Here is a 15077-nt window from a genome sequence, read left to right as displayed (position 1 = left end):
TAGGTACGAAGGATATCTGTCTGATTGAAGCTGTGGGTTTAACCTGCAATGTTCCTATTGGCAGGAGCAGCACTTCATTTTACCATTCTCCTGTTGTATATGTAGATGGAAAGCTGTGCACCAGTTACAACCGAGGGCTCATCTCAAAGGCAAAAATCAAGGCCATCAAGTATAGCATCGTCATCATTCTCGGTAAGCAGCGTCCCACCTCGTGTTGCAGAACTTTGTGGACATTCCAAAAGCAAATATGTCCTAGGCCCTGGTGATAGACAGCATGCACAAGTAAAACATTTGTCTACGGGCACTTCTACCTTTGTCCGATTAGAGAAGAATATGTGGAGCTTATCGGTCCACCTGTGGCTCCTTCAAGGGCCAACATTTGGTTTCTCATCCCTCTCTTTATGAATAGTGTTGTCCCACACAGCCACGGGGCGGATAATGTGGAGGAAGTATAATTAGGACACGACTAGCTGGAGCTGATGCCCACTATCACCTAGTGTACCCAGTTGCTTTCCTGAAGGCATACTCTCCCCAGGGCTGAAGTTCATCAACCAGAGGAAGACAGAAGTAGCATTCCATTTCTTCTGGATATTTAATCTCAAGGTCACCATAAATTCTTCCCTAATGGATGCCTTATCTTCTCTCCACCCTCCTGTTATCTTCCCTTTCCTTTTCCTTTCTCTCTACTCTTTTTTTTTTTAATTAATTAATTTTATTCGCCGTGTTGGGTCTTTTTTTGCTGTGCACGGGCTTTCTTCAGTTGCGGTGAGCGGGGGCTACCCTTCATTGTGGTGCATGGGCTCCTCACTGCCGCGGCCTCTCCTGCTGTGGAGCACGGGCTCTAGACACGTGGGCTTCAGTAGGTGCAGCACATGGGCTCAATAGTTGTGGCACACGGGCTTAGCTGCTCCGCAGCATGTGGGATCTTCCCGGAGCAGGGATCGAACCCATGTCCCCTGCATTGGCAGGCTGATTCCCAACCACTGCGCCACCTAGGAAGCCCCCTCTCTACTCTTAAGAACAATAAAGTCACCTCATCTCAGAATAAAAAAAAAGTATTTCTAGAGCACCTAATGTATGTCAGATTGGTGTATGTTCTTTGTTATTCTCAAACCTTCAAAATTCCTCTCCTTCCACTCTCTCAGTTAATGGTCTTGATCCTTATTTCACTAAGAAAATCCTCTATCAGAACAGAACCTCCTCATTCTCATGCCTTCACATCCATAGACCTACCTGCATCTTTATCATGTGCTCTGTCTTTTCTCTTATGGATAAACTGCCTCTGCTTCTTTCTAAATCCAAAATGCTCACTCAAGCCCTATGTCCCATTCCTTTCCGCCAACTCAAGTACTTTGCTTCTCCAGTCATCTCCTCTCCCCCACAGAAGTCCCCCATGACTGGATCATATGCACACAAGTATACTATAATAGCTCCCTCGATAAACTCTCCAGTAACAAACCCTCTTTAATACTCTCTTTTCTAGCAGAACTCCTCCACTTTTCACCTCTCATTCTTTGGAGCCTATTTCTATTAGCTTTCTTTCCTATTACTCCAGTAAAAGTATTCTTATCAAGGTCACTACAACCAACAAAATGTCAAATGTCAATTTTCAATCTTTACCTTACTTGACTTCTAAGCAAAATTTGATTAGTCCTTCTTTGGAACACTTCCTTTGCTTGGAAATTATACCTATGATTTCTACTTGAGATCTCTATTTGTATTTCTAATAAGCTTATCATACTCAATATGAAAAACCAGAAGTCTCGGCATGCTCTCCTACCTCCTGCAAGGTAACTCTTCCTCCTGTTGTCCCCAATTCGGTAAATGACATCACATTTCACCCAGTGTCCATACTAAAAACCTAAGGGTCATCTGTCTGTCATTATTCTATTTCTCTCCTACCCCACATAGCTAGTCCATCTTTAAGGCCTAGAGGCTTTATCTAGGAAAGAGATCTCAAATCCAACCATTTCTCAGCATCTATACAATTATTTCCTTGGTCTAGGTTGCCACCAACTTCTCCCTGGAACGCTGCAACTGATCTTCTCTTATTCCTTCTTTGCAAAGCAGCCAATGTGATCTTTTTTAAAAATGTAAATCGGACACTATCACTACCCTGCAAACCCACCTATGGCTTCCCATTATATTGGAATAAGGTCCTACTACTTCCCATGTCTTACATGGCTTGTGTGATCTGTCTCCTGCCAAGTGTTCAGCCCCATTCCCTTGCTCTCCCCCTTGTATATTCTGTGACAGTGACACAGGTTTTCTTGCTATTTCTTCAAAATGTCAACTTGTTCATACGTTGCACTATTTCCCCCACTTGAAATGCTCTGCCTTCAGATGGTGGCATGGCTGAGTCTCACATGTCATCTTGTTTTCCAACAATATCACCTCTTCAGAAAGGCCTCCTTTCCAAGTCTTAAACAGCTCTCCTGTAGTCTTTATCCTACCTTATTTTTCTTCATGTTTCTACTTCTTCCTGACAGTATAGGATATATATTGATCTGCTTATTGTCTGTCTCCCCTGCTGGTATAAGAAAGCCATGAGAGCAATGACTTTTGCTTTTGTGTTCCTTGCATTATTATCACCAAGGCCTTATAGGGTCCATGCACACTAGGTGTTTAATTAATATCGGTTGAATGAATGAACGAGGATATGCAAGAAGGAAAGTGATTTGTGCCGTTTCCTTTTTATTGAGCTCAAATACTACCCTGTTCCCTATCCCTCTTGCGGCTCTTGGGAGCTCTGGGAGCATGAGGCTCATGTTAGCTCTGCTAGTACATCAAATCACCAGAACAGTTCATCTTACCTCTCTAAAACGTAACTGCAAAATGCCAACAGACCACATGCAGTGTGACTCAGCCAGCAGAACACAGTCACAAAACAACACTGCAGGCAGACCTGGGGACAGAGCATATACCACCCACCAGGGCTTAAAACCCTTTCCCAGAAGCTTCTAAAGTAAATCAAAGATTATCTTGCCTTCCCAGACAATCAGAAGCACAGATACACATTCCCTGGATGTTGAGCCAGGAAACATATCTTACACATGTGTTTCAGCGCCAATACAGCCTTTTGTAATCGGGAACCGTATGCCCAGGCACCGGGCTCCCTTTAGTCAGAGAGCAGGGATGTCCACAAAGAGGTCAGCCAGTGTCAACAGCCCAATCAGACCAAAATGCCCCTTCCTATAACAAATATTTGGTCATGTCCTTTTGCCATCCTGAAATGAAATGTATACATAAAACTATCTACCTAACATAATTCTAATGAGATCAATATACAATAATATAAAGGAGGAATAGAAAGAAAATAATTTATAATAAAATAGTACAGATTTCAATATATAAATATTTTGGCACAGCCACACTAGAAGAATAATGAAGTAATAATAGCTACAAATGAAAACCAGTGCAGGTGTGTTTTCATGAAGACATAAAAAATAAAACAGCATTGCTGTCAGTGACTTTATTTTCCCAGCAGGTGAACAAATCCTGCTAAAGTTCCAAATTAAACAAAGTAATTTTTCCTCTATTTTCAAGGGATATACACTTCTGGAAAACACAGTATTTATTTAAAATATTGTGTTCATATATAAAAGAGTTAGGTTTCTAGACCAGAGTCATTATAAACAGGGTTTCTGCTACAGAAATGTCCAAATGGGCATTTGAAGGATGTAAGGGACATGGGTGAGATTGCCTGCATCGTGCAGGAGGTCTGGTATCCCTAGGAAAACCAGAACCCTCCCCCAACACGCACAAATATGTAAATGTGAATTTTCAAAATTCCCTCAAACAGAAGCTTTGCCCCTCCATGCCCCAGACCACTATTCTGAGCCAATGCCAGACTTCACCACCTGAGCTCAGAATGTTTAGTGGTCTTTGTGTTTGAATTGCTCCCTTTTAATAGATTGCCAAGGTCTGGGGAAAAGAGTATGTGTCAGTCAAAGAGTTATGGGGGTGGGGGGGCCATTGAGGGAGGGATGGATTGGGAGTTTGAGATTAGCAGATGTAAACTATTATATATAGGATGGGTAAACAACAAGGTCCTACTGTATAGCACAGGAAACTTTATTCAGTATCTTGTGATAAACACTAATGGAAAAGAATATGAAAGAGAATATGTGTATATATACATATATATATATGAATCACTTTGCTGTATAGCAGAAATTAACACAACATTGTAAATCAACTAAACTTCAGTAAAATAAATTTTTAAATAAATAGAGTTATAGAGGAAAGTTGGTTCCTGCAGCAGATGGTGAAGGAAGCCTGACTTCTCTAAGGAAAAATCGGTGGGTGAGAAATGGGGAGAAGGAGGGTGGAGAGGATGTGGCAAGAAAGTAGGAGAGCACATGTGTGTGTCCAGTCAACCCCAAGAAGGTTTATCTCTGTAGTATTAATCTGGGTTCTCCAGAGAAATAAAAGACAGATATATATGTAAAGAGATTAATTATAAGCAATTGCCTCACATGCTTGTGGAGCTAAGAAGTCCCCAGACCTATAGACCCAGGAGAGTCGATGGTATGGTTTCAGTCTGAGTCAAAGTGTGACGGCAAAAGAAGATCAACATCTTAGTTAGAAGACAGTCAAGCAGACAGCATTTTTCTCTCACTGAGCATTTTTATTGTATTAAGCCTTCAGTGGATAGAATGATACCTGCTCACTCTGGGGAGAACAACCTGCTTTTCTTAGTCTACAAATTTAAACGTTAATCTCATCCAGAAACACTCTCACAGAAGTAACCATAAATAATGTTTAACCACATATCTGATCACCCCATGTCCCAGTCAAGGTGACACTTAAAACTGGCCATCACACCCAGAATCTCCTTTTCTCATCTCCTTCCTCTGAGGATTTGAATCGAATCAGAGTCTTATACATACCAGTTGATGTGGAAAGGGGTATACGGTGGGTGTTTTCTGGAGCAGCTGACTTGGAAAAGAAAATTGAGAATCTTGTGACTTAGCCAGTCTGTGTTTTGAAACATTAGGTGCCACCCCTTCCCTTCACCATACCCCAGACCAGGAGTCCCTATCTGGGCAAAGTGCTCCCTGTTTTGTCTTTTCCCATAGTGTCTCCAAAGGAATTTGCTGGGTTTTCTTTCACATTGTGTAGAATGAGAGGCTAAGGCCATTTGAACAGTTCTCAGCCTTTCAATAGTCACTATAGTGGTCAAATCAGACCTTCCTTTTACAGATTGAGAAGCTCCAGCAAATTTACTCAAGTTTAGAGATGCATCTGTGGGATGCAACGTAAGTAGGTGTGGATGTGTGTGTGTTTAAGTAAACATGAATTAATGTTCATGCACACAACTGTTCAAAATACTTCTGAGAAGTCCCAGGTGCTAAGGAACCTCCTAGTTGAAGCTCTAGTCAGGGCCAATGCAGAAGGCCCCTCGGGCTATGGGGCGCTGTGGTGCTAATGGCTCTCTTCTCCCTAGCCTTCATCTGCTGTTGGAGTCCGTACTTCCTCTTCGACATTTTGGACAATTTCAGCCTCCTGCCAAACACAAAGGAGCGTTTCTATGCCTCTGTGATCATTCAGAACCTGCCAGCTTTGAATAGTGCCGTCAACCCCCTCATCTACTGTGTTTTCAGCAGCTCCATCTGCTTCCCCTGTGGGTAAGGGGCATTCCTGCCTGGGTCAAGCATGCAGATGCCACTGCATTCACCTTCAATTTGTGTCTTCCTTCTGCCAGAGCTCCCTGGCAGATTATAGATGAGACACTGAAGGATCAAAAAGGTTCCACTAGTATGACAAATTCAAATCCAGGCCTCAGCCATGGCTCATGCTTTCTCCTGTACCACATCACCTCCTATAGCAACCATCCTAATTGGGTCACATATGGAAGATCCCTTTCGTTAGTTCACAGCTTCTCCACATGAGTTGCCTCAATACAATGCCTTGGTGATAGCAAGACACAAAGAATTATTATCATTTTACAGATAAACAAATTAAGGCTCACAAGGTTAAGTGACATTATTGAGATTATATGAATAATCAGTTGCAGAGCTGAAATTAGATCCCTCCCACAACTACTCAGTCTGCTGTTTTTCAGCTGTTTTACTGAACAAGCTACAGGGACTGGGTGGAAAAATCCATAGGATATAGAATCGTAGAATGGTTTCAGGCTTGGGTTTGATGCCATCCATTGGTTCTCTCTTCCATCAATTGAAAAGATCTTTGAAGTCCTTCTAGAATTATGGATGGCAGCATTTCTCAATCCTAGAAATCACTGATAAGTACTGGATGGCGACCTTCCCCTGCTCCCCTTGCTTCTGGCCTCTCATCCATCTCCCCCTTCCCCTGCCCTTTCCTCTTGTCTCCATGATAGAACTGTAGAATGGTTTCAGGCTTGAATTTGATGCTGTCATTGCTGATTCATAGCTACACATGACCTAGGCAAAGTTATTTAACTTCCATAAACCTCAATTTCCTCACATGTAAAAAGAGGCTAATAGCTATGCCTACCTCTTGGCCATGTCTCTGTCCTTTGGGTTCTGGTGCTGACCAGTAGGAAGGAGGGCTGTGAGTGGTGAAGAAGGAAGGTGAAGGGTATTACATATAAGTGTTTAGCACAATGTCTGCTTCTTAATACATTCTCCATAACTGTTAGCTCTTAACATTCCTACTTCCCTTTTAATCAGGTCAGCTTATTTTCCCTCTCTGCTCTGTTCTTTCTCTAGGGAGCAAAGATCACGGGATTCCAGAATGACATGTCGGAAGAGAACTGAGGGGCATGAGATGCAGGTTCTGTCCAAGCCGGAATTCATGTAGACCCTGGGGCAGTGGTACTGGTAGGCTGAGCCCCATCAGCTCTCCTGGGTCCCCATCAGCACATTGGGCATATGTACAAAGCCTGAGCCAACTTTTCCACCCTGCACTTTCCATCATTTGAGGGATGCACAAGGCAAATATCCTAAACATGTGTGTCACCTGCATCAGCAAGTATTGACCAATATGAAGTCACAAACTATTCACACCAGCCAGGAAAGATGCCCCTTCTTTCCCCACCACTCCTAGCTGTACTTCCCACTGGTCAGCACCAGAATCAATGGACAGAGACATCACCAGCCCAGGGCCCAGGCTTGAGCAAGCAGAGGGGACTAAAGAAGCACGGTTGTACATGTGTCTTATAATTACAATTTAAGGAGTAAATAAAAGGCTTACCTGGGCCTACATTTTCCTCCCATTTTTGGATTGAAGTTTCAGTAGTTATAGCCAAAGAGATGCTTGTCCTTGAAATGCCAACAAATTCATTTTCAGGCATTGATGCTTTGCGGCTCCTCTGCAGATGGCCTTGGTTGGCAGATGGATGTGTTGGCAGTAGCCAAACTCACAGTCCCATTGTATCAACAAATGATTTGCAGAGAGAACACAAATGTTGGCCCTCCAGAGCAAGGTTGAAATTGAGGGGTACTTTCTCTGGTAGGAAAAGAAACAGTGCAAAAAGTCATGAGTCCCTGACATCCAAGCTCTGAGAGTTGGGACCTGGGTCTCACACATGTGTTTTCAACTCTCTGAGGGCTCTTCCCTTTGCATTCTACATTTAGGTCGCTCTGGACTCCATTCCTCATACCCCCCGAGACACTTCTCTCTCTTTAGTTGGGAACTGAATTCCTGTGGCTTTTCCAGGCATGATGTTTCTGTAAGGTCCTCATCATGTTTGCATGTCACAGCCATTGTCTATCGAACACTTTGGCTGGGAAGCACTGGTGGGGCTTATTTTGACAAGTCTGGAGTTTGGTATATGCAAGCATAATCCAAGTGAAATATGACTACATGTTTCCTAGTCAATTTTTACCATCAGATTTTTCCATAAGTGGAAGTGGAATAATTTAATTTGATTATATATACTTCCCCACCCACGGCTCTGGGATGCGCGTGAGCTCCTTATTTTTAGCCTCACATACATTCTTGATATTAAAATCTCCTTAGCAAAATCCTCTTTCCCAGAATTATTCTGAGCTTAAATCTTTTTTTTTCTTGGTCTCCAGCTAGTGGAGTTATTAAAATCTGCAATATATTTTAATAGCACTCCATTCCTCATTATGGTGTCAACCCAAAGACTTCACATTTAAGGTCACTGTGGCATTTTTCCCATAAACTTTCTTTTCAACTCCAACTGACCTTAGGGAAAGTACCTCTTAGGCAGAAATCAGACTACTCAGTCACCATCTCTCCTAGAATTATTTTCTGAATTTGAGGAGACTGAATAATCTAGTTGTATGTCTACAGAACAGTTTTGAAGGCTGCCTTCCTTTCTGTCCAATCAGCTAAATATGGTCAACCCTGGAAGCTTTGAGTGGTTGAGAAGTGCTTTTTGACATTTCACTTTAAATCAAGATGTGCTACAGAAGACCCACAGAATCGTTGCTAAAGTAACTGCCTGCATGGGAGCCAATTAACAGAGCAAAATCTGGCGGCTGTCCTAAATGGCAAAATGAGAGGTCTGAGTTCTTTTGATGATGCTTTCAATCTCTGTCAAGCTCTGGTCTGCAAAAGACATTACATGCCTACCTCATCCATCAATAGACCCTGAAAGTTAAGGAGAGAGTCGAGTGAGGGGCTTTGTGCTCTTTAAAAACTGTGAATGTGATTTTGTAGTTGTTGTGGTGATGTGTGTCCCATTCCCAGTGAAGACTAGTGATCAGTAAGATAACGGTACAGGCTGCTGCAGGGTAAGCTGCCATTAAAACAAAACTTGCTTCATATTGGTGTGGATTCTGCGATCCTCATTGTCACATATTTTCTGAGCTTGAGGAAACATGATTTAAACATTATGGAACACTGGTAATTGTTCCATAGTCTTATGACCTTGGACAAATTATTTAATGTCTCTGAGCATCAACTGTCTCATCTGTAAGATGGGAACAAAATAAGGCTGGAACAGAGAGTCTTGTGGGTTCTTTAGAGACACAGGTTCTGAGATTGTAATGACAAATTACATTCAGAGAGTCAGAGCTTCCAGAATCCTTTCCCCAGGGAACCAATGACTGTACGACCCAAAGCTGAGTTATTTGCTCTTTAGAAGGTGTAACCTCCCCCTCCATCACCATGAAGTCAGAGAAACATCATTTCCTAACTGGGAAATACAGTTTGAGCTCTTGAAGAAAGTGAGCAGCTTAGTGTTGTGATGTCACTGCTTGTAGACTTGGACGCCCATGTGGAGGCAGAGAAATCAGCAGGGGCACAGGTGAAATTTCAGGATAATAAGCATAGGTGAATTTAATATCATGCTAGAGAAAATAAGTGTCTCTGCTTTACTGAACTAAATTAAATATGAATGGTAAAAACTTCTCTGCTTTCAGGGCTTGTGCTGAGCATAATTTAATGGAAGTTTAATTTTGCCAAACCACGTCTCCCACCTTTTTTCCCCAGAAACTGGTAATACCTTTTTAATGGCTTTAATTTGTGATTAATGGTGAGGAAAAAAGTATCCCTTCTCAACCAAAGAAACATGCAGCTTAAACTTGCTTCCTCATTTCATTTGGACAGCTCTGTACTTCCATATACAGAAAGAACTTTGCCTCTTCCTTCTGCAGTCACAGTGTCGAAAGGGACCACAAGCCTGGGTCTGCAGGGTAAACAGGAAAATAAAAATATTTTTAGCAGGAAATAAAGTAGTTCTGCTCTTCCAGAATCTTCTTAGGTGAGCTATGGGCCTGCTGGCAACTACAGCTCTTTTATCATCATCTGAATATACCTCACTGTATATGCAGATCTACAGTGTTTCCTGAAGCTTTTCAACTGGCACCTGATTGAAAGGAGAAGGTCCTGTTTAGGGGCCAACCTTCTCACTTTTAGAAAACTGAAAAACACATGCCTCATTTCTCTGCAGTTGCATTTTAAGAATGTATTATCCTCAACAGGGCTTGTTCAGTTAATATTTTGAAAGTGCAATCCCATACGTATAGAATGCAAAGGTGGGTGGAGGCTTGGGCCATGTAGTCTCATGGTTTTCAGACTGCTCAGGGACCCCCTGAGAGGTCCCAAAGAGGTGACTCATAATTCGTATTCATACACACAATAGTGTAAGTCTAGAGGAAACTAAAGGTAGTTAAATTGCTTAAAGTCCTTGAATTAGCTGGAATAAGAGTAGAATATAGATTACCATTAGACATTGATACACCAAGAATGAATGTTTTAACTTCAAGTATGCATGTTGTAATCACTAAAATAATAGAAATAAAGAAGTACATACCTTTGAAACTAAAAGAGAAGAGAAACAAATGATAAAATCAGTCAAGTAGTCCAAAATAAGGCAAGAAAAGAGAGAATAGGAACATGAACAACTGGGAAAGATAGAAAGCACATAGGAAAATGGTGGATTTTTTAAACCAAATATATCAGTAACTGTAACAATGTAAGCAGATTAAATGTTCTAGTTAATAGGCAAAGATTGTCAGAGTAGACTTTTAAAAAAGAACTATCATTGTTTGCAAAAGACATGCCTAAAACACAAGGACACAGAAAGTTTGAAAGTAAAGGAATGGACAAAGGCATTCCATGGAAACAGTACTAAAAGAAAGCTGATGAGACTATCTTAATAAAGACTAAATAAGCTTTTCTCTCTCGCTTCTTCTCAGAGAGTAGCACAGACATATATATACTACCAACTGTAAAATAGTCAGTGGGAAGTTGTTGTATAACAAAGGGAGTCCAACTCGAGGATGGAAGATGCCTTAGAGAACTGGGGCAGGGAGGGTGGGGGGGACTCGAGGAGGGGGGCGTCAAGGAAGGGAGGGAATATGGGGATATGTGTATAAAAACAGTTGATTGAACCTGGTGTACCCCCAAAAAAATAAAATTAAATTAAAAAAAAAAAAAAAGACTAAATAAGCTTTAAGGCCAAAAGCATTAGTAGGGTTAAACAGGGACATTTCAAGTGATAAATATTTTAGTTCAGTAAGATGATATAACAATTCTAAATTTCTGTGCATTTACAACATGGCATTTCATGTGCATTTACAACTACGTATTTTAAAAAGTTGCCAAAACTACAAAACAAATAGACAAATCCACACCCATAGTAGGGAATTTTATCACACTTATTTCCAGTAATTGAAGCAGTAAGGAATGACCTGCATAATTGGAACAATATGAGTAACACAGGTAGGGCACTTTATCTTACCACCCCAGAGTAAACAGTCTCTTCAAGAACATGTGAAGCAGTTATAAAAGTTGACCATGTGCCAGGCCATAAAACAAACTTCAAAACTTTCAAAATATTGAGCTCATATAGCCTGGTTTCTCTGCTCACAATCCAATTATGCTGGAACACAAGAGCAAGAGTATAACTAGAAAATTACCATATGTTTGGAAATTAGAAAATATATTTCTTAATAACTTATGGTCCATGAAGAAAATACATGGAAAGTAGAAAACAATTGTATGAATGATAATGAGATTATATCAGATGTGTGGGATACAGACAAACTAACACTAAAAAGAAGAATTTTTCTTCTTTTCCTTTAAGTCAATGAATAAATCATCTATTTCATGAGGTTAGGAAAATTCACCAAAATAAACCCAAAGGAAATATAAGGAAGAAAATAATAAGAGTAGGAGTAAAATGAAATGAAATAGGAATAATGAAATAGAAAAGAAACATATGGGAATTCTCTGGTGGTCCAGTGGTTAGGACTCCGAGCTTTCATTGCCAAGGGTGTGGGTTCAATCCCTTGTCTGGGAACTAAGATCCGGCAAGCTGCACACAGCATGGCAGAAAGAAAGAAAGAAAGAAAGAAAGAAAGAAAGAAAGAAAGAAAGAAAGAAAGAAAGAAAGAAAGAAAGAAAGGAAGGAAGGAAGGAAGGAAGGAAGGAAGGAAGGAAGGAAGGAAGGAAGAAAGAAAGAAAGAAAGAAAGAAAGAAAGAAAGAAAGAAAGAAAGAAAGAAAGAAAGAAAGAGAAAGAAAGAAAGAAAGAAAGAAAGAAAGAAAGAAAAAGAAAGAAAGAAAGAAAGAAAGAAAGAAAGAAAGGAGGGAGGGAGGGAGGTAAGGATGGAAGGAAGAAGGGAGGGAGGGAGGGAGGGAAGAAAGAAAGAAAACATAATTTTAAAAGCTCAAAAGATAAAATTCTGTTTTTTGAAAAAATAATAAAATTAATAAAGCTCTGTGAGACTGGCAAAGGAAAAAAGAAGAGAGAAGGCACAAATAAGCAGTATCATTTATTTTAAGGATATCACTGTAGGTCCTAAAGTCAATAAAGAGATAAAAAACATACTGTGATCAAGCTTATACTAAAACAAACTGAAAATATAAATGAATGGGACAACTTACTATAATTGACATAAGAAGAAACAGAAAATACGAGTAGTATCATAACTACTAAAGAAAGAATATGCCTTCATTGGTGAGTTCTACCACCATTTAAGTACAAAGTAACTCCAATCTTATACACTCTTCAGGAGACTATAAAAAGAGTGACTTTTAAAATTATTTATGAGACTAAAAAAGCCTTAATGCCAAACCTCTACAAAGATATTACCAAAAGGAAAATTACAAGCGAACTTTTGCCATGAAAATAAAAACAAAAGTTCCAAATAAAATGTTAGCAAACCAAATGCAGCAAAATATAAAAGACTAAAACATGTGACCAAGTTGTATTCATTTCAGGAATGCAAAGTTGGCTTAATATTAGAAAATCACTCAAATAACTCATTACACTAATAGATTACAAGATTTTTTTTTTTTAAATATCAGTGTAATAGATACAGGAAAATGTTTGATAAAAGTATTGGGCATTCAGGCATGATAAAAGATTTTCAAAAACTTGAAATAAAAAGAAATTCCTAACTCTAAAGGCTATGTACCAAAAAACCTGATGATGAAACTTCGAGGTGGTCCCTTTGAAATAAAGAATGAATGAGTGAAGAAAGCTAGCAGCATCACTTTTATTCAATATTGTATTGAGGTCCTAGCCAATGTAGTGAAGCAAGCTAAAGAAGTAAGAAGATAAAAGGTGTAAGAATCGGTAATGTATAATAAAAATCAGTATTATTGATATAAATGTATAGTGGATTATCAAAATAATATACAGTTGTTAGAATTGTTAATTCTATTATAACTCTAAATGAGATAAATTACTAGAAGTACTCAGAAGGTTTAGTAAGGTTGCAGAATACAAAATAAATATACAAAAATCTATATCATTTCCACACAACAGCAACAAATAAGAAATTATTTTTTCAATTATTATTTACAATATCCTTAAAAGATGAAGTTCCTAGGAATAAATTCATAAATGGTGTGTAAATCCCTATGGAGAAATCATACTACTGAGAGGTATTAAAGAAGAATTAATTAAATATAGAAATAAATACATCATGATTATTGCTTGAAGGATTGAATATCATAAAAGCATCCATTCTTCTCCAATCAACCCATAAAATTAATACAATGACAATGAGAGCTCCAGCAGGAATTTTATAGAACTTTACAAGGTGCCGCTGAAATTTATACAGAAATGCAGAGGGCCAAAATCAGCCAAGACACTCTGACTAAGAAGAAAAAAATGGGAATTGTTGATTGACCAGATACCAAAACTTATCACAAAGCCTTAATAATAAATGTTGTGGTACTGTGTCAGAGTAGACAAATTAACAAATGCAACAGAAAAAGAGTCCAGAAAAAGATGCCCACATATAGAAAAACTTGATTTATTTCAGAGGTAGCATTGCAGAGGAATGGGAAAAGGGTGTTCCTTTCAATACATGATATGAGGACAATTGTGCGTTTACATGGGAAAAGCTGAAAATGAAAGTTTGGTGGATTATATGCAAAAGTGGTTCCAGGTGGATTATGGATCTAACTGCATGAGACAAAATACCTTGAAGAAATAATGTGGGAGAAGAACTTTAAGATCTCTGAATAGGGAACGAGCTCTTTAAACAAAACACAAAAACTGCTGCTTTTAAAGGAAAAGATTGATAAATTTGATTACCTAAAATTAGAAACTCTGTTCACTAAAGACATCATAAAAAGGGTGAAAAGGCAAGCTACAGAATGGGAAATGATATTTGCAAATGACCAAGATCTAGTATTTAGACTATGTAAAAACATATACAAATCAGTAAGGAAAGACAATAGAAGACAAATAGAAAAATGGGTAAGCCTCGACTTCAGAAAAGAGATTTTCCAAATGGCCAATAAACACATAAAAAAGTGTTAAATCTCATTAAAAGTCAGGGAAAAGCAAATTAAACCACAATGAGATACTAAATGTACCCCAGATTGACAAAAATTGTAAACTTTAACAATATCAACTGTTGGTGAGGATGTGAAGCATCAGAAATTCTCATTCTGTTCCTGTGGGCAAATAATTAGGACCACCATTCTAGCCTTTAACTAATAAAAATTAAGGATGCATATACCCTGTAACCTTGAAATTCCATTCCTGAGTAAAGATACTACAGAAGAATGTAATTATGTATGTCTTGGTATATGTGAAAGAATATTCATAATAGCATTGATCATAAGAACCCCAATTGGAGGCAAAACAAATGCCCACCATTACAACAGATAAATAGATAATGGTATATTTCACACAATAGAATACTTTACAGCAGCAAAAAATTACCAAACAAATCCCCACCACAGCCGCTTGCCACAACATGAAAAAATCTTCGAAAACATAATATAAAAGTACAGAAGATAGACACCAAAAGAACTATAGGATTTCGTCTAGGTAAAATTCAAAAACAGCCAAATTATACTATTGTATTTGGGGATGCACCCATAGATGATAAAATTCTAAAGTGAAACAAGGAAATCACTTTTTATAAAAGCCAAGACTGGGGCACCTTTGCGGGGAGGGAGAGAGCTGTACTTAGGAAGGGGCCTGCAGAAGAAGGGTTGGCAGGGTTCTATTGCTTGCTCTGGGTGTTCACTTTCTAAGTATTCATTAAGCTATATATTTATGATTTGTGCCTTTCTAAGAATGTGTGTTATATTTCACAATAAAAAGAATTTCTAAAGCTGCATTTTAAAAAAGCTTTTAGGACCATTATTCTGGAAGTGGTGCAGAGAGGGGAGCCAGATTGGAAACAGGGAGGTGGTCAGTTGGGTC

The 15077-nt window shown here is 39.1% G+C and overlaps 1 protein-coding gene across 3 annotated transcripts in view; it reads left to right on the top strand.

Moving 5' to 3' along the window:
- The window catches only part of NPSR1 (neuropeptide S receptor 1), a 153203-nt gene extending 146417 nt beyond the window's left edge, over window positions 1-6786 (top strand). For 2 of the 3 annotated variants that reach the window (XM_057733069.1, XM_057733067.1), the window contains 3 exons: window positions 106-192; window positions 5450-5630; window positions 6696-6786. In XM_057733069.1, coding sequence (XP_057589052.1) covers window positions 106-192; window positions 5450-5630; window positions 6696-6786 — 359 coding nt within the window. Of the gene's footprint in view, window positions 1-105; window positions 193-5449; window positions 5631-6411; window positions 6417-6462; window positions 6520-6695 lie in introns of those variants that run through there. The other variant, XM_057733068.1, reaches the window with a different exon arrangement.
- Window positions 6787-15077: the final 8291 nt, after the last annotated feature.

This window comes from Hippopotamus amphibius, chromosome 4 (genome assembly GCF_030028045.1).
Source record: "Hippopotamus amphibius kiboko isolate mHipAmp2 chromosome 4, mHipAmp2.hap2, whole genome shotgun sequence".
NCBI classification, from domain to species: domain Eukaryota; kingdom Metazoa; phylum Chordata; class Mammalia; order Artiodactyla; family Hippopotamidae; genus Hippopotamus; species Hippopotamus amphibius.
Note: the sequence above shows the minus strand (reverse complement) of the source record. Positions and strands in the feature narration are given on the sequence as shown.